This window comes from Carassius gibelio, chromosome B14, assembly GCF_023724105.1.
Source record: "Carassius gibelio isolate Cgi1373 ecotype wild population from Czech Republic chromosome B14, carGib1.2-hapl.c, whole genome shotgun sequence".
Classification (NCBI taxonomy): domain Eukaryota; kingdom Metazoa; phylum Chordata; class Actinopteri; order Cypriniformes; family Cyprinidae; genus Carassius; species Carassius gibelio.
The window spans coordinates 19263706-19279252 of NC_068409.1; the positions used below are offsets into that span (position 1 = coordinate 19263706).

The 15547-nt window shown below is 35.4% G+C and overlaps 2 protein-coding genes across 3 annotated transcripts in view; both read left to right on the forward strand.

The window, feature by feature from the left end:
• The first annotated feature begins 755 nt into the window (after window positions 1–755).
• Window positions 756–10357, forward strand: LOC127971184 (START domain-containing protein 10-like). The gene is made up of 6 exons (XM_052574019.1): window positions 756–1207; window positions 5343–5490; window positions 6381–6484; window positions 7750–7867; window positions 8587–8639; window positions 9509–10357. The coding sequence occupies exons 1-6, from the start codon at window positions 1061–1063 to the stop codon at window positions 9725–9727; spliced, it is 789 nt and encodes a 262-aa protein (XP_052429979.1). The 5' UTR covers window positions 756–1060; the 3' UTR covers window positions 9728–10357.
• Window positions 10358–12581: 2224 nt separating this feature from the next.
• The window catches only part of LOC127971712 (arf-GAP with Rho-GAP domain, ANK repeat and PH domain-containing protein 3), a 31772-nt gene continuing 28806 nt past the window's right edge, over window positions 12582–15547 (forward strand). Inside the window, exon 1 of one of the 2 annotated variants that reach the window (XM_052574921.1) lies at window positions 12582–12739. The gene's annotated coding sequence lies outside the window, so the exon portion shown is untranslated. The remainder of the gene's footprint in view (window positions 12740–15547) is intronic. The other variant, XM_052574920.1, reaches the window with a different exon arrangement.

Here is a 15547-nt window from a genome sequence, read left to right on the forward strand (position 1 = left end):
AAAGCATGCAGCAGACTGAAAGCCGTGTTATCTGGCATCTGAAAGAGATTCTTTAAAACTTACACATGCATCTGGCTTAACTGAGAATGGGCAATGTTTCATATGGATGCTTCAGCTACTCAAGTGAAGATAAACCACCCAGTAAAACATTTCAGTGCACACAGAGAGGCTATTTCATTATAATTCTGAGCTCTAGAGTTTACAAAGTTATCCCACGTCTAAATTCCAAATATACTGTTAACATTCCCCTAACGTCCAAACAACACAACTTTAATTTATTTTTTTTTATTTTCAGATCGACTTTTACAGTTAATCTGATACTTAATATCTTATATATATATATATATATATATATATATATATATATATATATATATATATATATATATATATATATATATATATATATATATTTTTTAAGAATAGTTTTTTTTATGCTGTTTTTTATTTATTTATTTATTTTTGCTGGTATCCTGAATGTTCTGACAAAGTAAAGAACACAAAAACAATCTTTCTAGACTTAATTTGGGAATGTTTCCCCTACTACTGCAGACTTTTACTTTCCCCTGCACAATATGATAGTAAGGAGTGAGGCTGAAGGAAGGTGATAGAGTACGAAACAGTAGATGCTGGCTTCAGGCTACACACCTGCACAGGTTAAACAAAACAGTCACAGAAAAGAAATCCTTTGAAATGACAAACATGATCACCTGATCCGTGGTTCATCAGTCAGTCTGACTAAAGGAGCCCTAGACTGCTCCACCTGAAGAACGACATGGCAGTAACGTGATGCCTTACTTAGCCTATATAATGCCTCTCTCCAGTATGGCACTGATACAGGACTGAAGAGGATGCTCAAATACACCTGCTCCACATTAGATACAACGATACACAGTTAGCAGAGGTGCAACAGTTAGACGCGTTTTTGAGTCGTCAGTTTTCCAAAACTAACTGGAAATCATCGATAAGTGCAGAGCTGAGCACAAACGAGCGGATCATTTATGAGAGGAGATTTTAGCTGCCCTGCAGACCTGTCTAATTCACAGCACCGGGAGCCAAGATGCCAGTGCAGATACCGGACGACACCGATTTCTTATCTTTCCGAGATCAATGTGAAAGTCATGACGGCTGGGTCGCCCGTTTTAATAAAGGAGGAGTGACAGTTTGGTGTCAAGACGAGGAGTGCAAAACTGTGCAGAAACTCAAGGCAAGTGCACTGCAATGCGGATCAACAGACGCACACACTCACCAAACGAGTGCATTAGCGACTAAAACAACACCAACTCTAGCATATTTTCGATATTACAGATCATCATCTAAATATCTATGAAAAATACATTCTGTGTACTATTGCTTTGCTTAGAAAATAAATCCTTCGTTTACTGGAGAACGCAGCATAATATGGCAAGCTGATTTAACATTTATTGTACAACTAACTAGCCTATGTATTTTTGCGTTACTTTAACTTTTTTAATTACTAGTAATCCAGTAGTGAGTAGTAGCCTATCTATTCAATTAGTCACTAATAATAGGTCTAAATATTTATTTACTACTAGGCCTGGGCGGTATATCGAGTTTGAATGATATATATATATATATATATATATATATATATATATATATATATATAGCAATACTGTTATTATCGATATCAGCCAAAAAATACAGAGAAATGAATTTTTACTCATATCGCTCAGCCCTACCTACCAGATATTCAGTATTAAGTTAATGCATGATGTAGCATGAAATAATAATAATAATAATAATAATAATAAAAATACATTCAGAATCAGAATCAGAATCAGAATGAGCTTTATTGCCAGGTATGTTTACACATACGAGGAATTTGTTTTCGTGACAGAAGCTCCGCAGTACAACAGAATGACAGCGACAGAACATAAAACACATAATAAAAGAATAAAAAATACAAATATGTAGACAGTGAATGACAATATACAAATGACAATTGTAGGCAGGTATATTACAAAGTGAAGTTATGTATGTACATATATATTGTGTGCAAAATTTAAGTGTATACTAAGTATGTGTGTTAGATAAATAAAGTGTGTGTGTATATAAATATAAAGTGTAGTGTGTTCGCCATTATTGTCAGCTGTTCATAAGATGGATTGCCTGAGGGAAGAAACTGGTCCTGTGTCTGGTCGTTCTAGTGCTCAGTGCTCTGTAGCGTCGACCAGATGGCAACAGTTCAAAGAGGGAGTGTGCTGGATGTGAGGGGTCCAGAGTGATTTTGACAGCCCTTTTTCTCACTCTGGATAAGTACAGTTCTTGAATAGATGGGAGAGTTGAACCGATGATTCGCTCAGCAGTCCGGACTACCCTCTGTAGTCTTCTGAGGTCAGATTTAGAAGCTGAGCTGAACCAGACAGTTACTGAAGTGCAGAGGATGGATTCAATGATGGTGGAGTAGAACTGTTTCAGCAGCTCCTGTGGCAGGTTAAACTTCCTCAGCTGGCGGAGAAAGTACAACCTCTGCTGGGCCTTTTTTACGATGGAGTCAATGTGAATGTCCCACTTCAGGTCCTGAGAGATGGTGGTTCCCAGGAACCTGAATGACTCCACTGCAGTCACAGGGCTGTTCATGATGGTGAGTGGGGAAAGTGCAGGTGGGTTTCTCCTAAAGTCCACGATCATCTCCACTGTTTTGAGGGTGTTAAGCTCCAGGTTGTTGAGAGTGCACCAGACAGCCAGCTCTTTTACCTCCTGCCTGTAAGCAGACTCGTCACCGTCCTGAATGAGGCCGATGAGTGTGGTGTCATCTGCAAACTTCAGGAGCTTGACAGAGGGGTCCTTAGACGTGCAATCGTTGGTGTACAGGGAGAAGAGCAGTGTGGAGATAACGCAGCCCTGGGGAGCTCCGGTGCTGATTGTGTGGGTGCTGGATGTGTATTTTCCCAGCCTCACTAGCTGCTGCCTGTCTGTCAGGAAGCTGTTGATCCACTGACAGACGGAGGTGGGCACGGAGAGCTGATTTAGTTTGGGCAGGAGGAGGTTTGGGATGATCGTGTTGAAGGCCGAGCTGAAGTCCACAAACAGGATCCTCACATAAGTCCCCGGTCTGTCTAGGTGTTGCAGAACATAATGCAGTCCAATGTTTACTGCATCGTCCACAGACCTGTTTGCTCTGTAGGCAAACTGAAGAGGATCCAGCAAGGGCCAAGTGATGTCCTTCAGGTGGGCCAGCACCAGTTTTTCAAACTGGTATAATAAATACTATATAAATACTAAATACTATATACTATATACTAAATAATTTTCATTGTAATTTTAATTGGCGAAATGTGGCAAGCAACAATTTGCAAATATGTTAGTGTCTCACAAGTGAGTAATAGTAACTAATAAATAAGTACCTGTTAATCTAGGAAATATTCTTGTAACTGTGAGACTGTTAGCTGCTAAATACACATTAGCATGTGTTTACTTGTTTAACAAGTTTACTTGTTTAACTGGAATAGAGCAGCAACAATGACAAGATAGAAACCAGTTGCTATTTCACAAAACACCAATGCTGGATTTTCCAATATGGCATATTATTAACATATTAACAATACTGAGATAATGTTCTAATGGCTTGTGCATTTTAGGAAGTAATTTGCTGTTAACCACATCACCTTTTTGTGTCTAACAACCATTGCATTTTTACTTATAGTTATGTCTTACAGCTCATGAACCTGCATTATTATTATACACAGACACATATAATGTTGCAAAATATTTAGTTTTCAAATAATGGCTGTTCTTTTGAATAAAATAATGTTTCTTTAGCAGGAAATCAGCATATTAGAATGATTTCTGAACTGAAGACTGGAGTAATGATATTGAAAATTCTGCTTTGTGGAATCACTGATGTAAATTACATTTTAAAATACATTCAAATAATTTTAAAACATTTAAACATATTTCTGTTCCACTGTATTTATGTTTAAATAAATGCAGCTTTGGTGAGCATAAGATACTTTAGTATTTATTATATTTAGTAGTAGTAGTAGTATATTTTTCATATTTAGTTTTACCAAAAATTTAAACATAGTTTCAGCAAAGACTTGAAAATACATAGCCTTTGAAGCAACAGTATATTAGTCTTCACTGTGCAAAAACAGTAGTCCAGTATATCTTTTAAGCTCCCGAACAGTAGCTTTCCTCACAGAATCCAGACCTTTTCCGAGAAAATCTTAAAAAGAAGCAAACAGAGATATGGTTATGGGCCATTTGCCCAGGGGAAACTCAGTGTATTGTGGGGCTGGCAAGTCCTGACTGCTTCATGATCCACAGTCTCTGAGATGAAAGACTGGTCTCTCAGGGATGGACTGCACTCATGAGATGTGCTGAAACATTAAGAGCGGAAAACCATAGTAAAAGCAGGCTCAGATGAGGAAACCTGAGCCCCTCCCGCTGGCCTACCAGAGTTGGATCTTTTTCTATGTTTTTTTTTGTGCAAAAGCACTTCTGTTGACCTTGCTGACAATGGCTAAAAGCCATCCCGATACGAGAACCTATGCATGAGGGGTGTTTCAGCAACGTTTAAAAAATTATTTAGACCTGTAACGCCTGCAAAAATGAAAGGAGATGACAGGCCTTCGTCAATAATTCACGCAGCTCTCCAAGCCACCGATGCGTTCTTTTCATGAATAATTGAGCTTCGTAGGCTTTGACGACATTCCATTCATAGAGACTAAATAAAACTTGCTCCAAGGAACCCAATGGAAATGAGCAGCAACCGATCAAGCTGGGGTTGTGGGGGGTCGGGGATAAATTATTAAATGATGCCAGGGTAGAGTTGATTGGGTTACACGGTTTCTTGCGTCGTAGAGCCATACAATATCTGCTCACATTGCATTTGATGTATTCATGCTTACCTGACCCTCTTCACAACCCAGGATAAGGTTGCTACAGTATGCATTTAAAAAACATTGGGGCTTGACATACAAATGCAGCCTACATGCTTAAATCTAAAGCTCCACTGTATCTCTCAGTACACTGAGGATCCTTTAATGCTCACTGTTCGCTGTGTTAACTTTTACTCTTTGTGACCTGACATGGCTGAATCACGTAGAAGGCAGGGCTTTTAAAGATAAGGAAACAAATAGCTCTGTGTATAATAGTAGCAGGCCTTTGTCAGCACTTTGTAATTTTTCATCTGCCCGGTAACAGAGTGCATTCAAAATCTCTCAGCACTTTATCACGGCTGCACCAAACGGAAAACAACAGGAGATTTTTGACCGCTCAACATACTTTGTGAACTTTGTATTCATCTGTAATGGAAAAGTTCTTAAGTTTTGAATGTCTCAATAAGGCAATGTCTGTTTTTGTCTTTCTCTTAGATGAGAATCGTGTGCAAGGATGTAATGGCAGACACTCTCAACGATGTCTTGCATGACACGAGCTACCGGAAAAAATGGGACACTAACATGATCGACACTTTCGATATTGGACGACTGACAGTTAATGCAGATGTAGGATATTATTCCTGTGAGTCAGTCCTTTGTTTCTTTCTCAGCTGAGCTGTTATTTCCACCATGTTCCTGGTGAAGCACACAAAAACACCTTTTTATTTATTTATTTGTTTATTTATTAAAATTAAGCCCATTTGTTCTTACTAAGAAGATTACAATATATGAGTTGGCTGCAGTACATTTTATGATGGAGTGCAATTTCTACAGTTAAACTACAATGTGATAAATCATTGGGACGTTTATGGTTAAACTAGTGTCTTGTGGTGCTCTCAGATATACTTTGTATGGATATCAGCAATAAATTATAAAAGGATATTGATGAGGTTATTTAAAGTGACAGTACATAAGGAGTCTCTTGTAAAATATCATAAAAGAGTGATGAGAGAGAAAAAATTGTGACCTAAATATGTCTTTATTCAAGTCCAGCATAAAAAAAATGTATGGGTTAAATCAGGTAGAAATAAAAAAATCTTTAAGGCAACAATTGCAGGTTACCACATTTACAGTGTATTAAAATGCAAAATGCAGTCTACATACAAAACCATTTTTTAACAATTTGCAATTATAATGAGTAAGAAAACAGAAAATGCTGTTATAAGCTATTTTGTGAGAACATAAAGCTTATAGAAAACACATTTGAAAAGCTTAATACATTGTAAAAAAAAGAATATGATAAAAACAGGGAACACAGTACTGTATTAATATGAAATCATTTATTTGTTACAGGTATTTTACCTGTATTTTGAATTATGCATTACATAGCTTTTAAGAGTTAAAAATAGAATTACTGGATTATGTCCTGGCAGATTTTTTAAATATGCATTTTAGTATGCAGTGGTGCAGATTTACCTTCTTGTCTTTTCACACTTTACCAGGCCGCTAAAGCATGTCCTTGTTTATTGACAGGGAAATGTCCAAGTCCATTGAAGAACAGAGATTTTGTCACCATGCGGTCATGGCTTCCTCTTGGCAATGACTATCTGATAATCAACTACTCGGTCAAACACCCGGTATGTCTGTGTTTGGTCTGGATCGTTAGGTCTGTAGAAGCTCTGATTTTAAGAGACATTTTGGCAGAGGTAACAAATAGTCCAGCACAGTATGTCAGTTGGTATGTAGGTCAGTCTTCCAGGTCTTGAGCTGCTCGAAACAGAAGAGGCCTGATCAGTGGCAAAAGTCTGACAGGGGTATCAAGTACGGCGTCGGGTGATCAAGTCCCCATGTTGTAATGAATAATTACATGTCTAGCATCAACAGGCTTGTGTCTTTCATTGTTTTCTCCATTGGAAAATCTTAATGAATCTGAAATATATCAGCTCATTGTACGGCTCTTTGAAATACTTGATTCTGATTGGTCAGTTGTGGTCAGATGATTACAAATATTCGCTGTTGTCCAGAACAATGCTATATCTGTTCGTGCAACTGAAACATCAGTTTCATGCAAAGCCAATTGGTGTAACCTTGTATCTCAATTATTGATATCTTATGAAATTACTGTAATATAGTTGCGGTATATATATTGTATAAAGGCTGAAATGCACTACACAACTTTAAAACCTGATTTTAAAACTCTACTGTCAACTTTGCAAATATTTACATTGAAAAACTGGACATCATTAACAACTCTCGATCACTTACAAGTTGTTTCAAGTTGTTTCGAACACAACAAACTCAGACAGAAACATGCGTCTCGTTGCAAGGAAACGCATGACAAATAAAAACAAACTCTTGGCAAAACTTGTGTAGTGTATTCCAGCCAGTTTATGAACAGACACAGGTCAGAATATAAAAGAAATTGAACTCAAATCTATATTTTATGTTGACATATTTATTTATTCGGTGCATAGCTGTTAATATGAATCACTTTGGAGTGTATTTTGAGACAGTAACCAACCATTTAAAGAGATAGTTTACTCAAAATTTTAAATCTGTCATCATTGCCTCACGCTCATGTTGTTCCAATCCTATACGAGTTTCCTTCTTCTGCTGAACACAAAATAAGATATTTTAAAGAATGTGGGTGACCAGACATTTGCTCCATTGACTCCCATATAAAGACCAGCAACTGCTTGCTTCAAAAAATCTTCTATTTTCAGCAGCAGGAAGAAACTCATACAGGTTTGGAACAACATGAGGATGAGTCATTTTTGGGTGAACTATCCCTTTAATATCTCAGCTGTTTAGGTCAGACTCTTTGTATATCTTTTCCAGTCTTACAACTTTAAACACTGACTCCTTCCAAGGAAACGAAATGCTCACTGTTGCTCTTTTTCAGAAATACCCACCAAAGAAGGAATATGTCAGAGCTGTGTCTTTACTCACTGGGTACTTGATCCAATCCAACGGAGCAAACTGCTGCACTCTTTATTACTTGACACAAGTGGATCCACGAGGTGAACTTCTCTAGTTTCCATTATCACTATAATTTACAGTAAAATACCTAGATAAATAAAGGTGTCACCTTTAAATATGCTGGAGTCACAGCATCAGACGACCTTTCTTTTGGTGGAAAAGTACACCATGAACTTACCTGTTTACATGATTCTTAGGCTGTTTACAATCTCGGTTGTTGGTGTATATACAAAAACGCTACCACATTTCAAAGAGCAGTGCAGTCTCATCTTGCTTTCTTAAAAAAAGTGTGCAGAAATGCATGTGTTTAGACAAGTGTGTATTCCATGGTGTAATTTTATGTAATGTCTTGAGGGCCTAGCCATCTCTGTTTTTCTTCGTGCTCTTGTGCTGTACAGTGTGGGGAGTCAGGAAGCCTTTGAAACTCCTGCTTTACACATATTTTATGAATTTGCTGATGTCATCTTTTCCATGCTGCTTGGAGCGATGGCTTTGATTATTAATGTCTTCCGTTGCTGTGATGCACCAGCTGTTTGTGACGTTGTGGGATAGACACTAAGATTCAGTTTATTGCATTTGTACAGCAGACTCCAGGAATAGAAAGGCAAAAGTACAGTGTAAAAAACAGATAAAAAACATCAAAATAATTTTACTATTGCAGCTTCATTCAGGAGGTGCATACTTTACATTACATTAATGGTGATTTATGTTCTCTATGCATATTTCTTATAGCAATATATTTATCTCAATTTCTTTTCAGGGTCTTTACCCAAGTGGGTAGTAAACAGGGCCTCACAATTAGTGGCACCAAAGGTAAGTACATTTTCTTTCTTCATAAAAAAAAAACAAACAAAAAAAAAAAAAAATTTGCATAATATGTGTAAAAAGCATTTTTAGATAATATAATATGATATTATTATTATATAAATTTTTCTCACATGGAAATGTATATATAGTGCCATATCTGTTACCTATAAGGTCATATATAATTTTTATGCACATACATTTTATGAGTAGATGATGATATATGTTTATAACATAGCTATATAAATTCCCATTAGTAAAATGTGTATATGTACATATGTACATATATACATATATATTTATGCATATTAAACTGTATTAAAAACACAGAGAAAAATCTGTATGTTTTTGTAATATTCTTTTAAAAATATATGTCTATCCTTTATATTTACTTATGTAATATCAGTTTGTATTGATGGGTTTGAGGATGGATGTACATGTACATGACATATATGTCCAATACTATTGTATTGGTTATGTTAATATATAAAATTGTTTCGATTTTTACTAGGCTTTACATATGATTTTACTTCATATGACAATACATTTTATATATGGAAATGTAATAAATACATGTGTTTGGTTTTAAAAGTCTCTTATGCTCAAAAGCAGGATTTTTGTGAAATATTATTAAACTGAATTGCTTTTTATATAAATTTTAATAATAATATTTTTTTAAATGTTACTGATTACTTGCATAAAAAACTCAATAGACATGCTCATGTTGTTAATCCCAAATTTCAGTTTTCCTCTGCTGCCATCTGGTGGTTAGAAATGTGCATCTCATGCAAGATGTTTTATAATGGCCATATGAAAATAAAAGCACCTGTAAAAATGCATGGTCCAGATCTTTCAAACAATTTTTTTTTTTTACACAGGCCATGAAAAAGATTTACAAAGCCTGCCTAAAGTACCCGGAGTGGAAGCGGAGACATGATCCCAATCTGAAGCCGTGGAGGTACCCAGAGCAGAACACGCTCCCCTGCATCAGCGTGGCTGACCTGACAGTGCAGAGAGCAGATTCTCTGGAGAACATCGACGAGAGCGGCGTGAATGAGGAGAAAGCCCAGCACCACAGCGATGACGATGAGACCTAAGATAACACACACTGACTCTCCCGTGTCTCGTGTGTATGTGAAAGCGACTGTGCATCATTCTAAGACCAGGATGCTTCCCTTGCATTTGTAAATCATGCATTCTTTGGATTGAACAAAATAACATTATATTGTTTTGCAGAGATTTAAAGACCACTATTCTATGTCCATACACTGAGGAAGGGTTTGGTTGTATTAGACATGTTTAACTGATACGTTTTATGGTGTATGATCAAATCATTTAGTGGAAAACAGTCTTAAACAGTGTCAGTAAATACTTTATTACTCAACGTTTCCAGTGCAAAATGCAGATGTATTGTATCATTGTGACCTATGTGACTTTATTAAATGAACTGGCACACAACTCATTCTGTCATTCTGTCAAGCAGTAATGCACCTGATAAAACAGCATCTTTTCTGAGGTCAAGATTTCCTGTGTGAGATTGCAAGGACTTCCCCCTTTTTTCTTTAAAGTGACAAAGATCTATGCGTATTTGACTGCCTTGAAAAGCCTCAGGGGCTGTAAAAATCAATTCTGTGTAGTACATTTGGATCTGTCTGTGTGCTTTTAACTCAGTGGCATTCTTCTCAGTGTCTGAAGAATAAATAGTCTGCTTTTGTATTTCTAAAGTATTTGTATATCCCTTATGAAACCAAAACATACTGGACAAATACAATCCACAGGAAACTAGTGCTTATATTGTTCACTATATTATGCATGGAAAATATTCAAAATATTTGTACATGCAATAACTTTATTGAAACACTCAATTCATTTATTTTTCGTTTGTTAAAAACATTTATAAAGGTTTATTTCACTTTATTGTTTGCATAGTTGTACATTTCATATAAAGTATACAGTAAGTGATGGTCTATAAAAAGGTGTTTACTAAAACAAGTTATAATCCTGTAAAAATGGTTATAACTGATATATAACACCATATATATTTTCATGTATGTGTTTTATATATATATATATATATATATATATATATATATATATATATATATAGTCATGTTTGTGCAATATTCTATACATATATTACACATACATTTTCCCATATAAATGTTAACATGTAAAAGCATATGGACAAATATATTTATTAACACAGGATCATATTGTAATACATATACATTGAAATTATCATATACATTATTAATATTGAAACTATTATTGAACATAAAATTACAAACATTACAATATAGCCATATCTTTATTGATAGAGTACTAAAAGTGGAAATTCCTGAATACACTGCAATATATTGTAATATAATAATACAACATTTTCTGTAAAATGTCTGTATACATTAAATAATTTAATGTATTGACTGATAATATATAACAATATATATTTTCTTTATGCAAGGGTAAACACTCTACTTTCAACAAATTAATAAATGAATAATATTACTAGTACTACTAATACAAATTCTAATAAGTCCTGCTAGATATCATAAGTTGTACTTAGCATTTGTATCCAGGAAGTTATATAATACATTCTGTTTAGTGTTTTTATTTATGATGAGCATTTAGAAATGAACTTTTGTACATCTCAGCTTTAAGCATTTGTTGTTTGAGTAGAAATGCTTTCCGCTTTCTGTTGGCAGTGAGGAAAGTTTATTCACAACGGCATCCTTTTTCTTCATCCATAAGCGTACAGCTGGGGACCACTCCTCAAAACCTCTATTGTCTCAGACACTTCCTGCTTCCCATCTGAAACAGTTCCTGCCTACATCAATCAGATTGGGCTGTTTGGGGAGAAAAGGAAACTCCATAAGTGAACCCTCCGGCTTTCTCTCACAACAAAGTCCTATTGCTTTTGCAGCACAGATCAAGCCTTTCTTCACATCATCTTCATTTTGAACCTAAAAACCCACACTTATTAACACACCCTTCTGTGCACTTACCAGAACACTCATGACGTCACATAATATGACAGTATAAGATTTTTCCTAATTTGCAAGAATGCTGGAAATGTTCAATAAAGCTATAGATATAGATATGAAGTGAGTGCATTTGTTAGCAAGGTGTCAGTCAGTGTCAGTGATCTGTAAGATATTGCCTGTGTGTCATTTCAACCCTTATTAAAATAAAAATATGCAAAGTTAAAATATTATTTAAATATGTATACACATTTTAGCATACACAAAACGATAGCTATTAAACTAGCATTTATAGCTGCCGTTTTATTAAAAAAAAAAAATTACATTTACATCACAGAGTGTTGTAAAACTATTAAATAAGCTAATGTAAAGACATTGTAGTAAAAATATTCTTGACTTTAAAGGGACATTTTTATTATTAGCCTAATTAAATAAAGCAGTAGCCTGTTGGTTGAGTTCATATTCCAGAAAGGCCACCTACACATATTTAGAAACACAAATAATCAGGTAATGTTGAGTTTTTACTGATTGTAGGCCTATTTGCAGTCTACACCATACAGCTATTTAGCTTAAGAACTACAATTGTTGTCTGACTGACCAAGAAGGTAAATTCACATCCTTGTGGTAGTTGTAGTCCTTATTCAGCAACTTGTTAATTACTGTGTAGTTTATATTTCATAACAACACTTGAAAGTTACTTAATCCAGGCAGCCTCCAGTTTAAAAACAGAGAAAATGGAAAAGGCGTATGTTTTTGAAGTTTTTGCACTACAACACTACACTTCCATTTAAATCGTCATTCTTTCTTGCACATGAAAGAAAATGATTCAACACCATTTGTTACATGGATAAGTGTGTGTCAATTAAACCATTATAAATTAATTATTATTTTGTTTTATTGATTTATTTATTTTTGTGGTAGATTAAACTGTGGACACACAAACGTCTCTGTCCCTTTAAGAGGTCACTTACTCAGCAGCGCTGTGCACTGAAACCTCCAGCATAACAAACACAACTATCAGCGGCTCAACACTCAACATTTTCTTCTGCAAGTCGCACGTTACTGGAGTTTTAAACGCTCTGCAACAACACAGCGTGATAAAACGGGAATATGTAACGCTTATCAATTACGGTAAGATGCTGTTTCACATTCAAACTTACATTTGATAACAAGTCTAGATTTGTAGCGTGCAGTTTGATTCATATCTGAAGCCTGTCCACTGTTTAAAGTTGTTAGGTGTGCCAACTCTTCATGAGCGTTTATTATTATAACTCGCTTTTCATAGTTTCGGTGATCCGAAATGATCTCAGACCTCGTGAAAAAGATAAAAGTGCTGTCAGATGAAGCATACTTTTTTAGTTAAGTTCGTGACTTGAACTATTAAGTTACCCAGAAGAGTGTTGACTGTTCAGAAGGAATTCCATTGATTCTCATGCACTGCACTGTAACATGTAGCCTACTGTAAGATTGACTCTGTCTGTGGGGTGTTTCTCACTGAGGAATCCGATATCCACACGATTTACACCCGCTCAATGTCATCGTTTAGTTTAGCTCTGATTTAGAAACAGCCAGAGCTAATTTGCCAGTTCCTTACAGACGCAACAACTTTGGGAGTCACCGGGGAATTTGCAAGAATAACATGCCATTTTTATTCTGCAATTTATATCCCTGATAGGGAGAAGCTCTACAATTATCCCACACTGTAACTTATATGCCATATGTCTAACTGAGCAGATTCTTAAATGCAGATTAAGTTCTCACAACATGGGCGAGTGTATTAATTGTGATAAATCTCATGTTGCATAATCTGACCTGTATTTCCCTCACTGCTCTTCGTTATACTTGGAGGATGGGACATATTTTCAGATTCAGGTTTGACCACTGGAATGACCCATATGAGGGTTCTGGATGTGATTTTTAATTTTAAGTTTACAATCTAATCCAGTGTTTTTATCATGTATGATTATTCTTGAAATATCGCAGACATTTAGTTAATCTACTGTTTATATTCTGATTCTGCAGCTCTGCTTATATCCCGTATAGTTTTATTATGTTTTAGAGGTTTATAACAGAAACACTCTTGCTACATAATATAATATAATGTCTCTTATGCAGTTATTTGATAAAAAATAGAGTTAATACACCAATATTAAATATAATTGCAATTTTACAAATTTTTAAATGTAAATTATTCCTGTCATGCAAAGCTGAATTCTCAGCATCATTACGCCAGTCTTCAGTATCACATGATCATTCCCAAATCATTCTAAGATGCTGATTTTAATGTTGAAAACAGTTGTGCTGCTTAATATTTTTGTGGAAACTGTCATAGAAAAATTCAGGATTTTTTTTTAATGAATGTAAAGTATATAATATAATGCAATACATTATAAAAAACAGCAAAACAGTTAAATTGGCATGTCAAATGTATTGAAATGCAGAAAAAAATAATGCTACAAATTATTAAAAATAAACATTTATTATGTAAAAAATAAAAAGAGGAAGTTTTTGATGTAATTAATGTTTTCATAAAAAAAAGTATATATTTATATAGAGTTTGTTTGCATGCATCGGCTGCTTCACTCTGAATTTTCTCTTTGTTATTGGCTGTTTTTGTTGGGCAATGGGCATTACATGATCTAAGAATGTCTTTAAAGTGAAAGCATAGGTTATCTTACAGCAGTGTATTTTCAATGGAGTTAGGGAACTGAGACCTCAATATGTGTTTGAGCAAGCATCCAGCATATTAATACACAAGTGTGTTCTGTCATCTCAGCTACGCGCCTCCACCAGTTGTGAACAATGACGTATTGTGTCACACAATAGTGCTTCACTGTTATTTATACCCCCCACCCCCCCACCCAAGCACACTGCATCCCAAAAGCCTCCTTGATTCCTGCGTTTCACAAATTGCTTTTGACTCTACAGCTTCCACTAATTGTTCATTCTGGAAGCCCAGGGGTGTTTGAGTATGAGAGGGGATCGTGTTTGGAGATGTTTTTCTCCTTTGACTCAATCACAACCCACAAACCAATGCTATCAACAGGTCATGAAGCATGCTTTTCCATGAATAAAAACAACAACAACAACAAATCATCACGGAAAAGAATAACAACAAACAGAAATAAAAGCACTTCAAAAAAGTTAGGCCTATTCAATTAAAGTGCATTCTCACTGTCCTCCCATGAGACTGAATTACATTAGCCGAGGCTTTATTTGATTTACGTGTTAGTCCGTGCCTATGCCATTTATTGAATGGTGTGCTAATGTGTTCACTTCCTGTTGCCTGTACTGTTGAGATGTAGAACCGCAAAAGTGGTGATGTTGGAATCTCTCGGGAGTATGAAACATCATTTGAAATGCAAATAGTAATTTTCCTGCTGATATAGATTACAAGATCATTAAGGGATCATTCTGTCACAGAAGTGTTTCCTTCCCATTAAGTTTTGGGCAACTAGTCCATTCCATTCCATTATGGTTTGAGATTGTGGTGTTTTCACATGATTTTCTCATGAGTCAACTGGTTGGCATTGAAACCGCTTTTTAGGTTGGTCCCAAAAAAGGGCTCACAGCATGACTAGCATCAGTTGGAATTAGTGTTTATGATTTATGGACTATGCAAAATAAATAAATACAAATATTGCAAGCATGTACAACGTAAGTGATTGAAAATTCAACACATGTTTTGCTCGAATTACTTGATATTTGGAAAACCTGCCAAAAAAGGCTACAGACATAAAAATGTAGGTTGCGGAAATACCAGATTAAGAGATTTTAGGGGGTTTACCAAAAAATTTAACTTCTGTTATCAATTACAAATCCTCATGCCATTCTAAACTTAGGACTTCTTTCATGTTTAAAACATTAATTAATGAATGTTTTTTTCTGCATCAGTTGAAAGTCCATGCAAACCCAAACTTTGATATACAAACAACATCA